Source organism: Taurulus bubalis (genome assembly GCF_910589615.1).
Source record: "Taurulus bubalis genome assembly, chromosome: 7".
NCBI lineage: Eukaryota > Metazoa > Chordata > Actinopteri > Perciformes > Cottidae > Taurulus > Taurulus bubalis.
In genome coordinates, this window is record NC_136595.1 from 12,415,511 (window position 1) to 12,435,093 (window position 19,583).

Consider the following 19,583-nt stretch of genomic DNA (forward strand, 5'->3'; position numbering starts at 1 on the left):
TTAATAAGTTATACATGTTGTTCCACAGCCTGTGTTATATCAATAGCATAGCTTGTTATTATATAATTAGAGATTCTCATTTACTACTTTATGAAAGACACTTCTTCAAGTTATGACCTCTGAATTCAACCTCAGCTGTGAGTTATTGAGATATTAGTGGACAAATAGACCTTTAATAATGCACAATATCCATCAATTTGTCATAAATCTCGTTTTAACCAATGTTGCGTTCATAGTAGCTGGACATTTTGACACTTTCATATCAAAGGAGCAACTACTAACAATAAATGATAATGAATATTGAAAGTCACTAGTGATATAACCATACCTTTAACATTAAGAAAAGACTTAAACTATCTGCTATAGCTGCAGTTACAACTCATTTGATAAAACTATTCCAGCCAACATTTATGCTGCGATGGCTTGAGTAAAGATTCGTTTCGTTTTCTTTAGGTGTTCTTGAACGCCTCATGTCTCTAGCTGGTTACGTCATCGTCCAGTGCCCAATGAAAACGCGCTACGAAGTCTTGGTGGTGACGTACCAGGAAATGTATATAGATTCCAAAAGCAGACAGATTTCTTTAGCTTTTTCTCCTCTTTAAGATAATTTAACGGTCGAAGTAATGCAAACGTGGAGTCTCGTGTCAATTTGTGTGTTGCTCGGCGTTGTTGTGAGATGGAGCGTTTCCCTAAATGCATATTCAGGTAGGACGAGTGCAGTTTACCGTGAACACACTGCACCATTCAGAGAGTCACAGCGGTCTTCTTCGCCACACCACTGTTTATCTCAGTGTTACTCATTTAATATGTTATCGAGTATTGACAGAACGTTGTTTTGTTGCTGTTAGCGGTTAGCACCTAATGGCTTGTGTGTGTGTGTGTGTGTGTGTGTGTGTGTGTGTGTGTGTGTGTGTGTGTGTGTGTGTGTGTGTGTGTGTGTGTTTATGTGTTTACGTGCCGTCAATCATTGGTGTAGTTTCCCATTCATCAGACTAACAGCGGAATGATTTTTCTCCAGGGGCGGGCAAACCTCCCATGTTTGGCGACTATGAAGCTCAAAGGCACTGGCAAGAAGTGACGTACAACCTTCCTCTCCAGGAATGGTCAGTCTGACGTTTGTTTACTCAGGGGAGCAAGTTTGAGAAAGCATTACTTTTATATACAGAACAAGCAGTTTCAGCTTATATTTGGTTACTTTTTGGGTGATGTTCTGGATCTTTTTAAGTCCCATTATTACAATTATTTCCAGTCACTGTCAACGCCCCAAAAGGGCTCATATACTCTTTGCAGGTGCCCGAAAGAGATTTGTATAAGTGTGCACCATAAAAACATTAAAAGGATCAATGAGGAATCCAGGACCTCTACATTACATCAATGGCTGCACCCTCCATTTGTCCTCCCTCCTATTTGTCTGATACTTACACAGTTTCAGATATAGATAAACAACAATATGTATACTTTTCCAGGTACGTCAACACTACTGAGAATGACTTGAACTACTGGGGTCTTGACTACCCACCTCTGACTGCCTACCACAGCCTGATCTGTGCCTACGTGTAAGTCATTTTTGTTATTTAGAGATTATATAATATAGGACTCTGCTGCACTGCATGAATGTTAAAAAAAGTTTCCATATGTCAGTTTCTACTGCATTCTATTCTACTGTCTATACAAACGCGTGCTTGGCATTTTAGGCGTTATTTTTTAGAATGCTATAATTTCTAGGATTTTTATTTTTTTTACTATATATTCCTGCAGAGCCAAGTCGATAAACCCTGAATGGGTGGAGCTTCACAAATCCAGAGGTTATGAAAGTCCAGCGCACAAGTTATTCATGAGAGCTACAGGTACAGTAACCATGAGAAAATGCATTGAACAGTTTCCATGATCTACCTCAAACTCAAGACTAATTTACTTACTTCAGGGTTCATATGCAAATTAGAATGGTATGGAATTAGATTGTTAGTCATTTCCAGGTCTGGATGAGTTTGGGAGAAAAAAAACCTTGTGTGTTCAAATTATAGTTCCATATTCTGTTTTCTGAAATATAGGAATCAGAATTACCAAAAAATAAATTGATCACATAAAATGAGTGCTTTTCATGGAGTTTGGAGCAGGCAGCCAGCACAGCCAAAATGTTCACCACCGTGTGAGAAAGCACGGGCCAGAGTGTGCTTAGTGACTTAGAAAAGCAATGCCAGAAGTATGGCTTGCGACTGAACGCACACACCTCCGCAGAGCTGCCTCTACGCCTGTACGTCACATTCTGCAAAACAGCTCAGCCCCAAGGAAAAGATGTTTGACAGTAGAACGTCGTCCAAATTTCTGCATCGGCCCCTGGACCGAACGACCACATTCGATAAATGCAAGCTTTCTGATGATCCCAAATATAAAGACTGGTTGGCGAAGGATTCTAAATGATAGATGCAAAAAGATAGATGCAAACTTTATGTAAAATTGTCCAACATCTTAAACATGAGGGAGACAGCAAATGTTTTGATGTCAAATATGGTTTGAAAAATCTACATATTTTTGGAATTTTGAAATGGAAAATGTGTTGGAACCCTGTTACCTACAACTTAGATATAATATACTATGGTTGTTCTTTCTTTTTCAGTTCTGGTGGCAGATTTGATGATATTCATCCCTGCTGTGGTTTTATACTGTTTTTATCTGACTGATGGCTCCTCTAAAAAGAAGGTAACACACTTGCCTAACATGACATGACATCTAATTGTTTTTTTCAGCTAAAGACCCAATGAGCCACATTTGTCTCTTAGTGTGGAGAACCCACCCTTATTAAAACTGATTACAGGGCCGGTCATCCAAATTGAGTCATTATTGCAATAAAATATGATGCCATTACTTTTTCCAAGTTATGGATGTATGAATACATTTACAGTACAATCAATTAAGAGGCATCTTTGTCATATTTTATTACAAGATCGGTAGTGTAAAGTGTTCTTAGAATCCCGGGTGGTTGTGGGAAGAGAAGTCCAAAATCCAAATACATGTGCCAGCTTTGTCTGTAAACAGGCGGCACTAGAACAGGCTATCCCAGCATGCATTGCCTTTTGCTCAGTGTACAGTGTGTGACAGGCATTTTATACATTGATGTTTGTTATTTTGAGGTTTGTCATGCAATAAAGTCTGCATATGTTATCAGATAATTCAAATGTGTGAAACATAAAATTTAATGCATCATTGTATAATCTTTACTGGACTGTAGTTAGATTTTAGTTATGTTTACCTTCTACACCTAATACATGCTCCTTTTCTCCAGGTGTCCACTGTGTTCTGCTTCCTTCTTTACCCTGGCCTAATTCTCATTGACTATGGACATTTCCAGTATCCTTTATGTACAGGTGCATTTATACTATTTATTCACTGTATTATGGGATATCATTATTGTTATTTGCTTTGATGACTTCCTTTTCAAAGTTGCAAATCTTGGTTTTAAAGTCCCAATCCTAATAAGAAGGAGTAGTATATCAAGTTAATAATATATATCATATATTTTCTCATTGTTTTGTAGCTCTTTATGTTGTATTGATTGACAATGTTTTATTTTTTAAGGATTCAAAATATTTTAGGTAACTTGATAACTGGTATTTTATTATTTTAGACCACCAAATGAGGGTCTTTTGAATTGCCAATTTAAAGCTAATGTTTGGACATTTTGCCCCACAACTACATTAGATATTGCTTCCCATTTATATGATATCATATCCATTTTATATTTTGTATTATATAAGCTGATTTTCTTTATAGAATCACTCCTTTATTAAAGATTAAATGGAAAGAAGCATTAGCTGACATGAGATACAGTTATTGTATTTCATGTATGCAGTGTCCTGTCATGATAGCGTTTTAAAACAATTAGAAAAAGACACAATTAAACACAACAATATAAGAGTTGATGAGTAAATGAGCATCTGAACTGAACTGGCCCTGGATCAGCTCTGTCTCTAAGGTACTGGTCCCATACCAGCACACTGAGCTGTTTACCTCCACTTGTCTTGACCTGGAGACCCCTTTACCACAACATTGACCTTTACCGAATCAGGTACAATGGAGTGAGTCTGGGCTTTACCCTGTGGGGGGTTCTGGCTCTGGGGCTGGGCTGGGATGCGTTGGGCTCTGTGGCCTTTTGTCTGGCTCTCAACTACAAACAGATGGAGCTGTACCATGCTCTGCCTTTCTTCTGCTACCTGCTGGGGAAGAGTGTCAAACTGGGCCTGATGGGGCGAGGGTGAGTCGTTTTGTTTGTCTTGTGTTTTATCATTCACTGCTATCACTTGAAGTGGCCGAAACTGCATGTTTCAACTACACTCACCTAAAGGATTATTAGGAACACCTGTTCAATTTCTCATTAATGCAATTATCTAATCAACCAATCACATGGCAGTTGCTTCAATGCATTTAGGGGTGTGGTCCTGGTCAAGACAATCTCCTGAACTCCAAACTGAATGTCAGAATGGGAAAGAAAGGTGATTTAAGCAATTTTGAGCGTAGCATGGTTGTTGGTGCCAGACGGGCCGGTCTGAGTATTTCACAATCTGCTCAGTTACTGGGATTTTCACGCACAACCATTTCTAGGGTTTACAAAGAATGGTGTGAAAAGGGAAAAACATCCAGTATGCGGCAGTCCTGTGGGCGAAAATGCCTTGTTGATGCTCGAGGTCAGAGGAGAATGGGCCGACTGATTTAAGCTGATAGAAGAGCAACTTTGACTGAAATAACCACTCGTTACAATCGAGGTATGCAGCAAAGCGTTTGTGAAGCCACAACACGCACAACCTTGAGGCGGATGGGCTACAACAGCAGAAGACCCCACCGGGTACCACTCATCTTCACTACAAATAGGAAAAAGAGGCTACAATTTGCAAGAGCTCACCAAAATTGGACAGTTGAAGACTGGAAAAATGTTGCCTGGTCTGATGAGTCTCGATTTTTGTGGAGACATTCAGATGGTAGAGTCAGAATTTGGCGTAAACAGAATGAGAACATGGATCCATCATGCCTTGTTACCACTGTGCAGGCTGGTGGTGGTGGTGGTGTAATGGTGTGGGGGATGTTTTCTTGGCACACTTTAGGCCCCTTAGTGCCAATTGGGCATCGTTTAAATGCCACGGCCTACCTGAGCATTGTTTCTGACCATGTCCATCCCTTGATGACCACCATGTACCCATCCTCTGATGGCTACTTCCAGCAGGATAATGCACCATGTCACAAAGCTCGAATCATTTCTAATTGGTTTCTTGAACATGACAATGAGTTCACTGTACTAAAATGGCCCCTACAGTCACCAGATCTCAACCCAATAGAGCATCTTTGGGATGTGGTGGAACGGGAACTTCGTGCCCTGGATGTGCATCCCACAAATCTCCATCAATGCTATCCTATCAATATGGGCCAACATTTCTAAAGAATGCTTTCAGCACCTTGTTGAATCAATGCCACGTAGAATTAAGGCAGTTCTGAAGGCGAATGGGGGTCAAACACAGTATTAGCATGGTGTTCCTAATAATTCTTTAGGTGAGTGTATTTTATCTTTTTACGTTTAGCTTTTTGTTGTCTCTCCTCCAACGGGTTTTCGCACACTCTTGATAATGACTATCATGAAATCAGCATGTCAATTATTTATTTTTTATTATGTTAGCTGCTCCTCAGTCTTTCCGCGAACCCTCGTAGCTGCAGAAGTCAAAGAGTCAAAGTTTAAGCCACAGTTCACAGACGATAAAGTGTGACCAAAGAATGAATCATGTGAGAACTACAAAACAGCAAAATGGATTTGTCATTTTCATCTACTGCCTTCTTGAAAGAAAAGAAATTAGGATACAGTCAAACGTCAACGTATAATATACTCTATTAGTTAAGATCATAACTTGTGTCTCAATAAAGCAGCCACTGGCATAGGTTATTATTCTCAGGATTATTTTTTGTGTCTGAGAAGGCATAATTATTCAACCATGTCATTGTTTCGTTATATTGTTTTTTCACTCTGCAAGTGTCAGGTGAGTGCTCAAAGCAGATACGTAATGTCAGTCTATAAGCGAGCCGTGTCCTCAGGAGAGCCACAGAATGACTGAGGTAATCAGATTGGAGGCTGTTACTAGTGTGTCCAGTGTCTGTTTATCTAGTAACAATGTACCAAGGGCATTTAGTAGCAAATGGAGAGCTGGATTAGAAAGGCTGGGGAGATATGTCCAGATGACACTCTCGCCTTGCCCAAACTCCTCAGCTATGCTGCATGTGCAACTTAACCAGCAGCTTCACAGTTACAGCTGACAAGATAGTCTGACCCACACTGAATACTTCCAGCTGATGCATGGCTTTCACTGCATTCCTCAACACAAGGGTCAAATCCCAAATTTAGGACTTGCAGACAGAATGTACACATTATTTTAATATACGAAGATAAATGTAAGCTTCTGGTTAATGTCAATGTTTGTATTTTTTTGTATTATTACATTGACCTATTTCGTCATTATTGATGCTATATATGTACCTACTGCACTTTGTGACCCTCTGCATGTAGGCTTTTCCTGTTGGTGAGAATTGCTTTAACAGTGTTGGTGACATTTGCCCTCTGCTGGCTGCCCTTCCTGTCTGGTCCCGGTCACGCCATGCAGGTGGTCAGGCGGATCTTTCCTGTGGCTCGTGGCCTGTTTGAGGTACAGTAGATTTTCTTGATTGGAAAGTTAGTTCTAAGAACCTCATCTGAGAAGCTCGATCTTGTCTTTTAGACTCTTAGTCTTATCAAAAAAAAGCATTTGTACTCTTGTCATGCAAGCGTCTAAGATTAGCTACTCACAATCTCAAAGTGTAATTTAAAGAAACGGGAGGAATAAGGTAGCATCTCCTGATACATCAGTATAGTGCAATATATTGGCTACCTGATGTAACACCAGCATGGCCTGGAGATTAGATGATTCATACGGGTCACATGCAAGTTTCCTGCGTCCTGTGACCGTATCTCACATTTTTGGATCCTTCAATCGACCAGTTTGTGATTAATTAGCTCCTTTCGATATCAGTATATTGTGTAAGTAACAGTGTGAATCAGACTCCTGTGACGTGGTATCTACGGGCTTCAAGTCAATATAATTTCTGTTGAAAGGTGATGTTGTTTCAAGACATAACACAGTGAGGGATCATTCTAAATTGTAATCCTGTTTAAGAGAGAAAGGCTGTTTGATATTATGGGATGTCTTGGTGATGGCTTGGAAGTTTTCTAGGAAGTGACATTTCTCAAAGAAGATAAAGCCCTTTTTCAATTTGAACAATTGACAGCACAAGGCTTTGACCAGTGAATGAAAGTCAAACACAAGCAATGTGGCACTCCTCATGCCGTACACACTGCTCCAGAATACTCTCAGCGTGGTGAACTCCCTCCACCCTGCACTGCTTAGCCGGTGGGAAATGGATACCCTGCAGGATCAAAGAAAACAGTGGAATAAAATGGTGAAAGGTCAGGAGATCAGTTTCACTCTATCTCTGGGAGGAGGTGTTGGGGTTCAGGACGTACAGCAGTAGGATATAGATAAATCTAAATAATTTATGGCCTGGGTGTTTTCAGCACTTCATAGCAGAGCCGTGTTCTAGCCTTTTGGACTGAAGAGTGGGGCAAACGCTACATTTAAAGACGTATCAGAGCACATCTGACAACTGTTGCCTAATGCCAAATATCTTTGGAAAGCATGTAAGTATGATATACTGTTTCATAGCACGCACACATACATTTGTATGCTGTGGTCGGTCAGTCGTTGCCTCTTAGAGAGAAGAAATATGATGTTAATTAAAAAAAAAGGAAGAGATTTACTGAACAGTGAAAAGATTCAACTAGCCGTGTGAAGAGCTGTCATGGCAGGAGCAGTGGTCAAGTAACGGTGTGTATTTCTGTGCTTGCATGTGTGACTGACAGCTCAGGGGCCAAAGTTTGCGGCTCTCATTTCTGAAACCCCGTATCCCTCCTCTTGTCCTGGTCCCCGAGGTGGCACCCACCACAAGGTGTCACGGATGTGAGAAGTAATTGAAAATTCTACCAGGGGAGCAGATGGCAGCATGCGCTGTGGCATTATTTGTTCAACGAAATGATACAAACATAATACACAGGGTGTGAGAGACACTAAACTCCCCTGTGACGACAGCACGAGAGGCTGCCGGGTCGAGTCGTCCTGGACTAATTGTGATTATTGTGCACGTAAGCAGGTGCTTTGGACAAGGGGTGAGGTGGGGTGGTGGGAAAGCAGTGGGCCGCTGACTAGTGGTCGCGGTAGCTTCAGGGCAGGAGCAGTTGTAAGTTTACCCACTGAGCTGCATTCTGGCGTCTCACGTTGCTGCCTGCTCACAAAAATGGCACCAAATGCTTCTCCCTGTGAAATTCCAGGCTAGCTTATAGGTGAAGGAGCCGCACTGCTCTCGCCCCCCCACCGTTCATGTGTTGCCCTCCGGCGGCGTTCAGGAACATTCCCGCGGCGGTTATTTGGAGCAGGGAGGCAAAGAGGAAAGAGACTGGGATGGGGCCGAGACAACACAACTCTGGACGGCCCAGTGCTGCTGACCAGGCTGCCTTAAGATCCACACAGCTGTGCTGTGAGCAGCTGTAGCACAGAAGAGCGGGAGGAGGCCAGGAATAGTTTTTGTAGACAGGGCCACACACTCAAACCATTCACAGTGGAATCATAAAGCTAATCTACGCACGCTGTGGCTGTGACGTGTGATATCATGATGCACAGTGGCGGCCTGGCCCTCAATATCATCTGATCCCTGCACAACTGCTTAAGCAGTTAAATCAACTGAATCTCACAGCAACGCCCTCCTCATCTCTTATAAATCACAAGTATGTTTAAGCCTGGCATTAAGGCTGTAACATGTCTTCCATATTATTCACATCTGATTTACAGGTTATTTAAACAAATACTCCTTATATTCAGCTTGCCAAATGTGCTTTTCATTGTTGTATATCTTTGTAAATTCAATCCGTAGGTTTGGACTGTTGGTCAGACAAAACAAGTAATTCAAAGACATCACTGTGGGAATAATTGGCAGATTATTTGAGAATGAAAATTGTTAGTTGCAGCCCTTGTTTTCAGCAAATTACTGTCGTCAAATGGTAAAAAGAGAAGCTAATTCATTAAATTACATAGAGAATTGTCTAACATGTCAACATTATATATGTCCCAGTATAGTCAGTGGTTGGTTTCTATTTGCTGGTTATGTAGAAACTCCTCTGGTTTGACATTTGACCTTGGGTCACCAAATTTGCAAATACGTCCCATGTTTGTCTGACGGGTGAAAATTTATGACGGAGGATTAAGTACAAATGTCCCTCTGGAATGCTTCGGGGAATGTTTTTTTTTTTTTTTATTGCACTTTTAATGAGGAAATAATTATTCTCAGCAATGGCACTTATGTGCTTTCTCTTCACGTGAAACTCTGACTATTTCTTTTTTATATACAGGCAAGAAGACGTCTTGAATTTTATAATGTTTTTGAGTGACATCATTTCTCATTTAACCAAGGTGTGTGTGTGTGTGTGTGTGTGTGTGTGAGAACAGGATAAGGTGGCCAACACATGGTGCAGCTTGAACATTCTGATAAAGATCAAAACCATTCTGTCCAATGACTCCCAGATCTACCTCAGGTACTCCCTCTTTCGATTTAGCAAGGTTTCACTTTTTCCTCCATCTTTTCCTTCTCTCTTTTGTATCTATTCTTCCTCCGGCTCTTGTTTTTGCTCATTTCATTTTCTGGGAAAGCAGTGCTCGCCCAAGGGAATGAAAACTGTGATCCAGCTGGGTGGAAATTAAATCATCGCTTAACAAAACATCGTGAGGGGAACTTCTGATCATGAAGTCACAGCTGTCTTTGGAGATGTGGTGACAAGATGAGATGGAAACATGTTTTATAAACGGAGATAGAAGCAGAGTGAATCAATCTGATTTTGTTTAAGGAATGTTATGGATTATGTGCTTTATTAAATGATAAAGTGTGTGAAAGACAAATTAATCATGCTATCAGGAGAGACACTCATGACATTCAACTAGATTGTCTCTGCCAACTACTCTTAGAGCATCCCAAGAAGGGTTTGGATAAGTTATTTTGACTAAAAGCTGAGAGCCTGTCCGTTAATGATGAGAAAACAGTTGTGTCATGGTGGAGCCTGCTTAAATAACCCAGCACGCTAAATTTAGGAGTCCTATGGTCGCAGCATGGACACGTTTCTGCCAGACTGCTAAGTCTGGGGATCAAGTTGGACTTCTTTGACTGTAGCGCATTTCAAACAATTGAAAAACACTCTTGTCTTTTTGGCACGGGGAGTGGATTGGCTAAATGCTCTGGTGTGGGCATACTGTGTACATAGAATGAATCAGCTGTGAAAAGGGATCCATGTCCTTCCGGACCGCAAAACCCTGCTCTAAACATAACATGCACACATACACCTAACACACTCGCTGTCATACCCACTAAATACCCACTTACTGTTCCTTTACTGCTATCTAGCTGCCACCATCACTATCTCTGTCTATCTACAGCGTTTTATTGTCTCTGTCTTTCTGTGTCGTAGTACAAACACATTGTTGCCCTCACGCCTTGAACTAACTCGCTGCTCCACCTCTCAGCACATTCACATCCACACTGACACATAGTCACTCTCTTCCGGTGCCTCCACCCCGAGCAGGTGACAATTGAAGGGTTAAACTAATGCCTGTAACCCTAAGAAGGGGCCAGTATTTGGTCATTTCCCACATAGCAGAGGTCTTAGTTTGCTTAGAAGGGGGTGTCTAAAATTTTTTTTTTTTATAAACACAGCAAGATGGATCCATAGTAAGATTTTGGTTTGGCTTTTTGTTTGCCTCAGATTATATAATGCCACTGACTGCCAGATTGATTCATTTTCAAAGTAGAGAGTGAACTGCTATTCAGTTCATCATAATCCGTTTTTACATGACGTAGCAGGAAGTTGTTCAATATGTTTAAACCTGGATTTATGTGCAAATGCACATTTTCATATGGACTCCAATTTGATTGGATACTAGGACCTGTCTACTGCTGTATAGTTTTTTCCTGCTGCATCTCTCACGGAGGATTTGTATGTATTTAAGTGTGCTCATGTGAGATAATCTTAATTAATTAATTGTAATTTTATTGTTTTGCAGTTTGGCCTGCACTCTCCTGGCAGTCCTACCATCCTGCATCAGACTTTTGACAAAGCCCACCTTCTGGCAGTTCAAACTGGCCTTGGTTAGTAGCATCTAACTGATGTCAGAGCAAAAACAAGCTGGAAGTACAGACCCTCCCTCTACAGAGAGAGAAGGCCTGTTCTTTTCACCAATCACTCTGTCATTTAATTACTTTAATCTGGAAACGTTCTGCATTTCACCATTGTCTAAAATAATATAAAATAAGTACAATGTGAGCATTATTGATGCATCCATTCATACTTTATAATTTTTCCTTCACTGCCTTTAATAAAAAGTATGCTGTCCAGTATTATTGTTCAACAGTAGTTGTTCTCCCTTTTAGGCAAATTCATCTCTGGCGTTTTTCCTCTTCTCCTATCAAGTTCACGAGAAGTCCATCCTCTTGGCTGCCCTGTAAGTACAGAGGTATTACTTCTTGAGTTTTTGTCTCCCACTGTGATTTCTCCACATGCAACGCCAGTGATGGTAACAAACAGTGTTACTTTTTATATCTTGTAGCAATACCTTAAAATATTCATGAGTACAGATTTGATTTCTGCTCACAGAGGAGCCATTTGCCCGTTCCCCCTCTTCAGATCACAGTTTATGTCCTGCAGATTGTTAATGAGTTCAATATGTGCACACTCTGTAAAAGTGACATCATCCTTCTGGTGTGCTCCTCTCTCTGCAGATGAACAATCTATTTAGGTACAGACTTGCTAACTGAGGGCTTATTCACCTCTGTCATCATACTCTGTGCCACACAGACACAAAAGCAGCCTTGCCAGCTTCCATTGTCATGATATGACTAAATGCAGGACTTGCAAATGTCAGCATGAAATATAAAGCATAAAGTGTAATTCATTACCATTCACCTCCATATATATAAAGCTGTGTAGGTACAAAGTGAAGCCTGGCAAAGATCTGACAGCAGGGGAATGGTTCCTAGATCTGGGCTCATCTATTAATCTAGATTAGGGTAGATTGTTGCTTTATTAACTATTGACTTATATCTCCCATCTGTCCGCCTGAATCAATCAGTAATGCATGTCCAGGGATTAGAAAAGAATGGCAGGCAGCAGCTCTGGGCATTGTTTGTGAAGGATCAATTATTGGGCTGTAACAGGATCGCCAAAGAGCACTGGCTGTAATTATGGGCTCTGGGACCAGTGGAAAGTGCCCCCCTCGGAGCCGTGTACAGCTAGCGCTGGCTAGCAATGACGCAGGCAACCAGGTTCTACTAACAACAGGCCTGCAGTAAACAAAAACATATACACATGCCATGAAGTCATAATTTGAGCTTCTTTGCAAAACATTTTCACGTCTTCAATGATACCGTTCAAATATTAGTTGAATGTGTATGTATTCGTGCCAGGGCAGTTGCAGTAAAAAGCACATAAGGATGTCAGATAATATTGTTAGAAAACCCTTGACTGCCTTGTGAGAGACTGTCAATAATTGATTGTTGTGGGTGTCCTATCGAATCAGTTTCTGTAATATTATACATGCATGATATCTGTTCACATCCAGCTGCGACCTAACATGGCCTCACTCCCTGTCTTAATGCAAAAATGATATTCAACGGTGCTTACTGCAGAGTGTGTTTAACAGTGAGTATGTCAAACTTTGATGTTTTCAAGGCCTGTCTGCCTCCTGCTGAATGACCTCCCCCTGATGGCTGTTTGGTTCCTGCAGGCCTCGACATTCAGGTGAGACTGGGGAAGAAAGCCCACTGTAACTAAACACAGGTAGAAGATGGGATTCTTTATATGGGAGGTAATTTACTGTAGCTTTTCAGTGCATAAGCTAAATAGTTTTGAGGTTTGGGATTCATGCTCATGAAAACATTTTGGTGCTGTTGTCATGTAGGGAACACATTGAGTATTTACCTTGAGTTAGTCACTGGGGATGTTTTATGTAATTTATATGTTTGTTTTTTTATGACGTAATCCTCAATCAAGAAGTCATACCTAGCAGATAGTTAGCTTAGCATTAAGACTGGAAGAATTTGGAAACCATAACATATGCCTTTAATTATTAGTTATTAATAAATTGTATCCCATTGTTTAATCATTCAACATTTCAGTTATCTTTTGCTATTGGTGAACATAAAAAGTGCAGAAACATTAAAGCAAATCAAAAGTACTGTAGAAGGCAGACCGTTCATGTTGTATTTAAAGCACACAAATATATAACTGGAAAGAAGAAATTACAGAATTATCGATTTACAACCCAAAAGTCAAGGTTATCAGAGGTTAAGCCCCACTTGGTCTGGTATGACCAGATGCTTTTAATGTCTAATGTTGGGGGGGGAAGTCTAAGTTGGTGCTAAGGTGGGCAGCGTTTGAATGCAGCATCTCTCTTTATTTCTCACCACAGTTAACTATCAAATGAGACACTAAAAAGATAAAAGGCTCTTCGATGTGGGTTGAGCTGAGGACCATGAATGGAAAAGACGAGTAGTGCTGCAAATGCTCGGTCTAACTTTCACCAGCTGTTGTTAAATTCTTCCGGCAGCACTAATTGTTGTGCGTGTGGTTTAGTATAAGGATATCTGGGGATTACGTGGCATAGTCTGCATGCCTGCTGTCTAAGTGTGCGCTGTGTAGGGACAGGAGGTCATTCTGTAGCTGCTTTTCAGTACAGTCTGACGTGTTCTTTCACATTTATCTGCATCTTCTACAGACTCTACTTAAAGAAATGCATCTTTTGTTCGCAAAATTGACTGAATGGATGCTCAACCATAGCAATTTTAAGAGGACAGAATGCAGCCAGTCTGTTTTTAAATTGACAAAGTATGTATTTCCAAATTGTTGTTGTTTATCTGCTGAATGGAGTTTTTTTTTTTAGTTTGAGTAAAAATTGAATGAGTGGTTGCTTTGTGAGTGGATGGGTTTTAACAAGCTTGGGTGATGTGCGATTTACTATGAGTCAACTGTTGTTCTTGTCCGTGCCCCTCTGCTAAACTAAGATAAGCTTCGCATGAATGTCAGAGCTATCTCTCCCCAGGGGACTGACTGCTTGTGCAGGCCTGCTGGTTAGAAGCTCAGTGGCTTACTGTTGCCCTTTTCTCAGCAAACTTTATACTAAACATAAGTACTTACTGCTGGACATGTATAAATGATATGAAAACACATCCCCTGCTATCTTTTAGTCATTAAACATGGGTCTGGTTATTGTACATAACAGCAGACATTGACATCTGCAAAAATGCCTGATTTCTAAAAATTAAATGCACTATTGTTCTTGTCCCTCTGTGCAGCATGCTGCCTCTGTTTCTGAAGGACGGTCTGCTGGTGCCCTATGTCGTGACCTCGCTGGCCTTTCTCTTCTTCAGCATCTATCTACTGTCTGCACTGGAGACCTGTTCAGAGGATGAGTTGAGACTGGGAAACTACCACAAGCTGCTTTTCTGCCTGCCCAAACTGGACCTGGCCCGGATTGTGAGATGGAAGGTCAGTGGACTGCTGTACAACAACTAACACTCAAAGACAACTGTGTTACAACAACCAAGCTACATTTGGTTTAGTAAATCAAGAGGTTAATCCTACATTTAACCATTTCAGTATAATTTTTTAACTTCTACATTTAAACATGTATTTAGGGTTTGCTACTTATTGAAATATACTTATTTGTAATGCTTATATAGGACCAGCATATCTACAAAACATTCTTGATCAGTTCTTTTCAGATCTACCCTTGTTTTGATCTATAGATGCCTTTTGACAAGCAAATCGGCAAAAACAAAGTTATAATGCATGAAGAGACATGCTAACTACTACAACTGCTAAATTTAAGTGAGTCATAGACAAAAATCACAAGTTTCACCAAAGACTGTGTCCCCAGTCATGCTCAAGTCAAAACAATATTGTCTTATTGGGGGCAAAGAGTACATTAACTAAGCATACATGTGATTTCGTGGTTTATATTTGATACATTTTGTAGGTCAAGCTGCAGAGGTTGAGGTCTGGAATCCCAAAGATTTGTACAGGAGGCAGTAATTTATCTCAGTGGTTGCAGCTCTAATTGGCTGCCAATAAAATAAAGGTCACGCAGATTACTTAACACCTATTAACACAGATGGGGAGGGCAGTATTGTAGGTCTTCATCTTTTTTTTTTCAACAACGTAAGCAGCACATAGGAGTCATTTTAAAGCTACTATGCACCAGATATCTCTTTGATTATAGCATCTTTAAAATTATTCTAATGCCCTGAGGTTAAAAATTGGTGTAATCTATGTCTTCATCATATTCATCTCATTGTTAGCAGGTCAGTTGGCATGAGTTTCCCTCTACAACAGGGTCTTTTTGACATTACCACTAGGAGTCGCCAGAATCCCAAATCTTCTAATCCTACACACATAAGCTTTAAGTTTAAAGCATGGTTTCCTTTTTCTTCTGGCTCAGACTTAATGGAAACGGTGGAGATATTTCTGCTTGATTAAGTTAATAGTTCCTCTCTGCTCTCGTACATGGTTGGAGGAGGATGCACAGCTGATGCGTTTGTAATAAGACAGGGGCTGATTTTAGGATCCCAGATGGCCTGTACTTTGAAAGAGGCACAAGACCTAAATTGCAATCGTGTGAGAAGATATACCCAACTGTATAAATAAATATCATGTGCCGCTGTAAGTTGTGTAAGCTGTCCGGGGATGAAAGTCGCGAAGAATTATTTATCACTTATTTAAGTTTCCACAGCGTCTGAAGTGGCTTCACTGCCAGCCCCTTAGCGACAGGGGCTCCGTCCGGTAGGGTGTCAGAGATTAAGAGAACGTGTCTTTTTATAGCGCGTGTCATTAACACAGGTTTGCCTAGATATATTTATTTACACAAGCAGCATAAATAGCGAGCCCCGATGTTGGCGATAAGGTTTCATGGGTTTGGTGTGGCGGGGCGGGTGTGGACCCGAGGTGTTTCCTGCATCTTACTCGCCGACTTATCTCTGGCTCATAAAGCCCAACTAGACACATGAATGAATGAATGAATTCACACCAGCAGTTCTGTTTGCAACTCTGTAAAAAGGCAAAAAGTAGATTTGTGGGCCTCAATACAAATCTGCTATTCTGCAGTGTGATACTTTGAAGCAACTCTCAAATGTCCAATTTGCTGTAAATCATCCAGTGATACATATGCAATGTCATTTGAGAGCTCTGTCAAATTAATAAATTCATTGGTTTGATATTACATTTACACTTAAAATTGAGGGGTAAGCTAACAGCTTGTTCTTGGCCTCAGGTGACCTGTCCTTTCATTGTTTTTATGAGGAGCAGTTTCTGGTTTGGAATATAAATTCAGTCATCACAAAATAAGCGATTCTGCAAAGAGTTGTCTATGTTAAAGGGGAAATCTCTGCAATTTACAGAGGCTGCAATGTCCTAAATTGTATTCCCTAGAAAAGGTCAAACTTAAGGAATGCTGGATCCTTTGCTTGACATAATGCAACTTGTATTAGACCCTCTCTGCACCTCCACATCTTTTAAAAATCCACACAAGTCGACATCTTTTTGTCAATCTAATGTTTAGTCTCTCTAAAGTTGCACTTGAGCACAGCTAGTCTTTTCGTGTTTTATTATGAACTCGCACGATCTGATCTTGTATCCATGTGACCACTCTGTCCGTCTGTGTTGCAGTTCTACATCAGCGTCGCAGCCATGGCTGGTCTGAGCATCGTGACTGTCGCTCTGGTTCCTCCACCACATCTCCCGGACTTGTTTCCTGTGTTGGTGTCTTCTACTGCTTTCGTGCACTTCTTGGGAACATTTATATATTTTAATATTGTCCAGTTCAGCGAGCCGCCGAGCAGAAAGAGCCAGAAGAAGACCAACTGATAAAGGCACTCACTAAAGGCAGTGATATGCCCAGCACATTTTTGCTTTAGCTCATATTGCTTCAGGGAAGCCAGTGTTACACCGTGGGTTACGTCTGCTCTTAATGTACATAAAGACTTTCACTCGTATTCAAAAGAACATTAATTGGCAACATTCCTTATTGTACAGAATGGCAACTCCGAGGACATAAAAAAAGGAACAGATAGAGATAATTCTGCAGTATGGACCAAATTAATTAATGAAATCAGTCGCTTCTTTTACCAAATCTCAATCAAAATTTGAGGTTGGACCATTGATACTTAACTTTTCAAACCACACTATTGCTGGCTAATCAAACAAGTACAAATAGACAAGCCGTGTGCAGCCTTCACATATGACCTCAGATAGCTCTGTGTCTGTATGCTAAAGCTAGGGGGGGGCTACAATAATAAGAACAAGAACACCTGTTGAAAGGTTTAGTTATGGTTAAGACCACGGGGAGAGGTGTTGATTTCATTTTGTGGTTCTTTTAAATCCATAGTTTGTGGTGGTGCTAGACTTAATGATATTCTAGGGTGTTCATGTTATTTTGGCCACCCTCGGTACCTACTCTTGGTATTGTGTGATTAAAACACATACCGTATGGGTCTTGATCATAATTCATGTGAACATTTTTTTTACAGTTTTCTACTGTATATTTTTGTATCCAGCATTGGAAGTTCTTTTGTACAATCCTTGTTTTTGTGAAAATAAATAAAATTCCTCGATGACTTTAAAGTGAACACCAGTTTTAATGCCACATTGTTAAAATGATTTAATTTTGAGCAGCTTCATATAAACTGTCTACATTTACCAAGTAGTCCGCTAAATCACCCCTAACAGTCTGGCAGAGACAGAGCCAATAATTGGACAGAAATTATATCTTTCTAAGCTTTTACTCAACATCATTAAATATTCATTACAAGTCCTAGATACTACAAGGGCCCTGCGCAAAAGACCTGTTCATTTAAAACAAAACCAGCGACAGGACGGGCCTTAAAAAAAGATGATGGAAGGTGACATATCTGAACATAATGCTATAAACTTGAAATACCACAGAAAAAAAAGGTACAAGCAATTTCTTTCTCCAATCTCCGAGCGAGTTAATGACGGGCATAAAAAAATCCATTACAACTATAAATGTTATCAGGTCAGTGAGGGTTGCCTGTGCATCTGAGGCTCCAGGCCGGTAGCCAATAATGAGACAAAGGGACAAAAGATCTGAGTTAACTGTTACTACATTAGGACATGAACACAAGAGGCCAATTAGAGGTGGTGCAAAGGCGTTGGTCTGCCCTTATAGCACATGTGTTTCAGTCGTGCCAGTTCATTTTGAAAGATTTGTGGAAAATGGGAATTTCCAACCTCTGAAATGGGAAAAATACTATCAGTACTAAGCTAGTAATATAATACAGGTAAACAACTAATACAGCTGGTGTAAATCAAATCCATACATTCAAAACAATAATTGCTGGTCTAACTTATTCAGATTAAATAGTGCTATAATAATTAGTTGAATAATCGACTTAAAGAAAATTACATTTCAATGGCAACTGAACAACTCATCTGCCGAGGAAGATTATGTCATACAATCAAAAGCTGTGGATATTAACAACAATTTGGTAAGTTAAGTACAATTTTTTTTTTTTTTTTGTGAATTTATGTCACTGTAATGTTGATATGTTTGGGAATTGTCTAATGGTTGGACAGAAAATGGCAATTGGAAGACATCATTTTGAAACTGATATCAGTTTTTTTCACAATTCTGAAAGTGAAAAATAATGAAAGATTAATTGCTAATGGAATTTATTTTTTATTAGCATTTGAATATATTATACATAAATCTCTCAAAGACCCATTAATAAACCAGATACTCAAAGGGAATACGCTGCAGTATGTGACAACACACTCCCAGCCGCAGAACAGTGTTATGAAAGCTACAAAACGCAACACTCATTGAAGCAAGCTGCCGTGTCCGGCTGCGTTTACACTGCTATGTTGTAACTGGTATGTGACAGATTGCGTTTGCAATTGGATACTCATATATAAAAGTGTCTCATTCAGCAATTTCAGCCTAATAAAATATCCAGTTTTTCACTGTCAAGTCACAGTGAAAGTAAGTCTCCTGTCACCACCCCGTCTCTGCCTGCGGAGGATGATGTCACCGGTTTCTGTTCGACTGAGAGTCAGGCACAGGGGAGTAGTGACTGTACCCGCATAGCTAAAACTTTGTGCTAATAGGAGATGAAGAAGATATCCTAAAGGGATAGATTACAAGAAATAAGAAGATGAGCCAACAGTTTTAGATCTCAACCTAAAGAGGAAACTGCATCGGTAAGACATTCTCTGTGATGCATCAGTGGAGGCAAGGGGGCATTAAACACGGCACGGATCTTTCTATCAATCTCCTGCGGGGCCAGTATCAAAACATTAGTTTTGTTTATGAGCGTGCTGGCTTTGTCCTTCACGTGGCCTCTAAGGGTGATAAAGTGAGAGTTACACGATCCACCTTGTGCAGAAATAGGAAATGTTGCTGTGAACACCAGCT

The 19,583-nt window shown here is 40.4% G+C and overlaps 1 protein-coding gene across 1 annotated transcript; it reads left to right on the plus strand.

Moving 5' to 3' along the window:
- Positions 1-573: 573 nt before the first annotated feature.
- alg6 (ALG6 alpha-1,3-glucosyltransferase) lies at positions 574-17,766 on the plus strand. The gene is made up of 14 exons (XM_079221152.1): positions 574-705; positions 1,019-1,103; positions 1,467-1,556; positions 1,759-1,847; positions 2,618-2,700; positions 3,284-3,348; positions 4,067-4,252; positions 6,542-6,677; positions 9,564-9,649; positions 11,166-11,250; positions 11,533-11,603; positions 12,830-12,898; positions 14,452-14,644; positions 16,820-17,766. Exons 1-14 carry the CDS (start codon positions 624-626, stop codon positions 17,015-17,017), a joined length of 1,518 nt encoding a protein of 505 aa, XP_079077278.1. The 5' UTR covers positions 574-623; the 3' UTR covers positions 17,018-17,766.
- Positions 17,767-19,583: the final 1,817 nt, after the last annotated feature.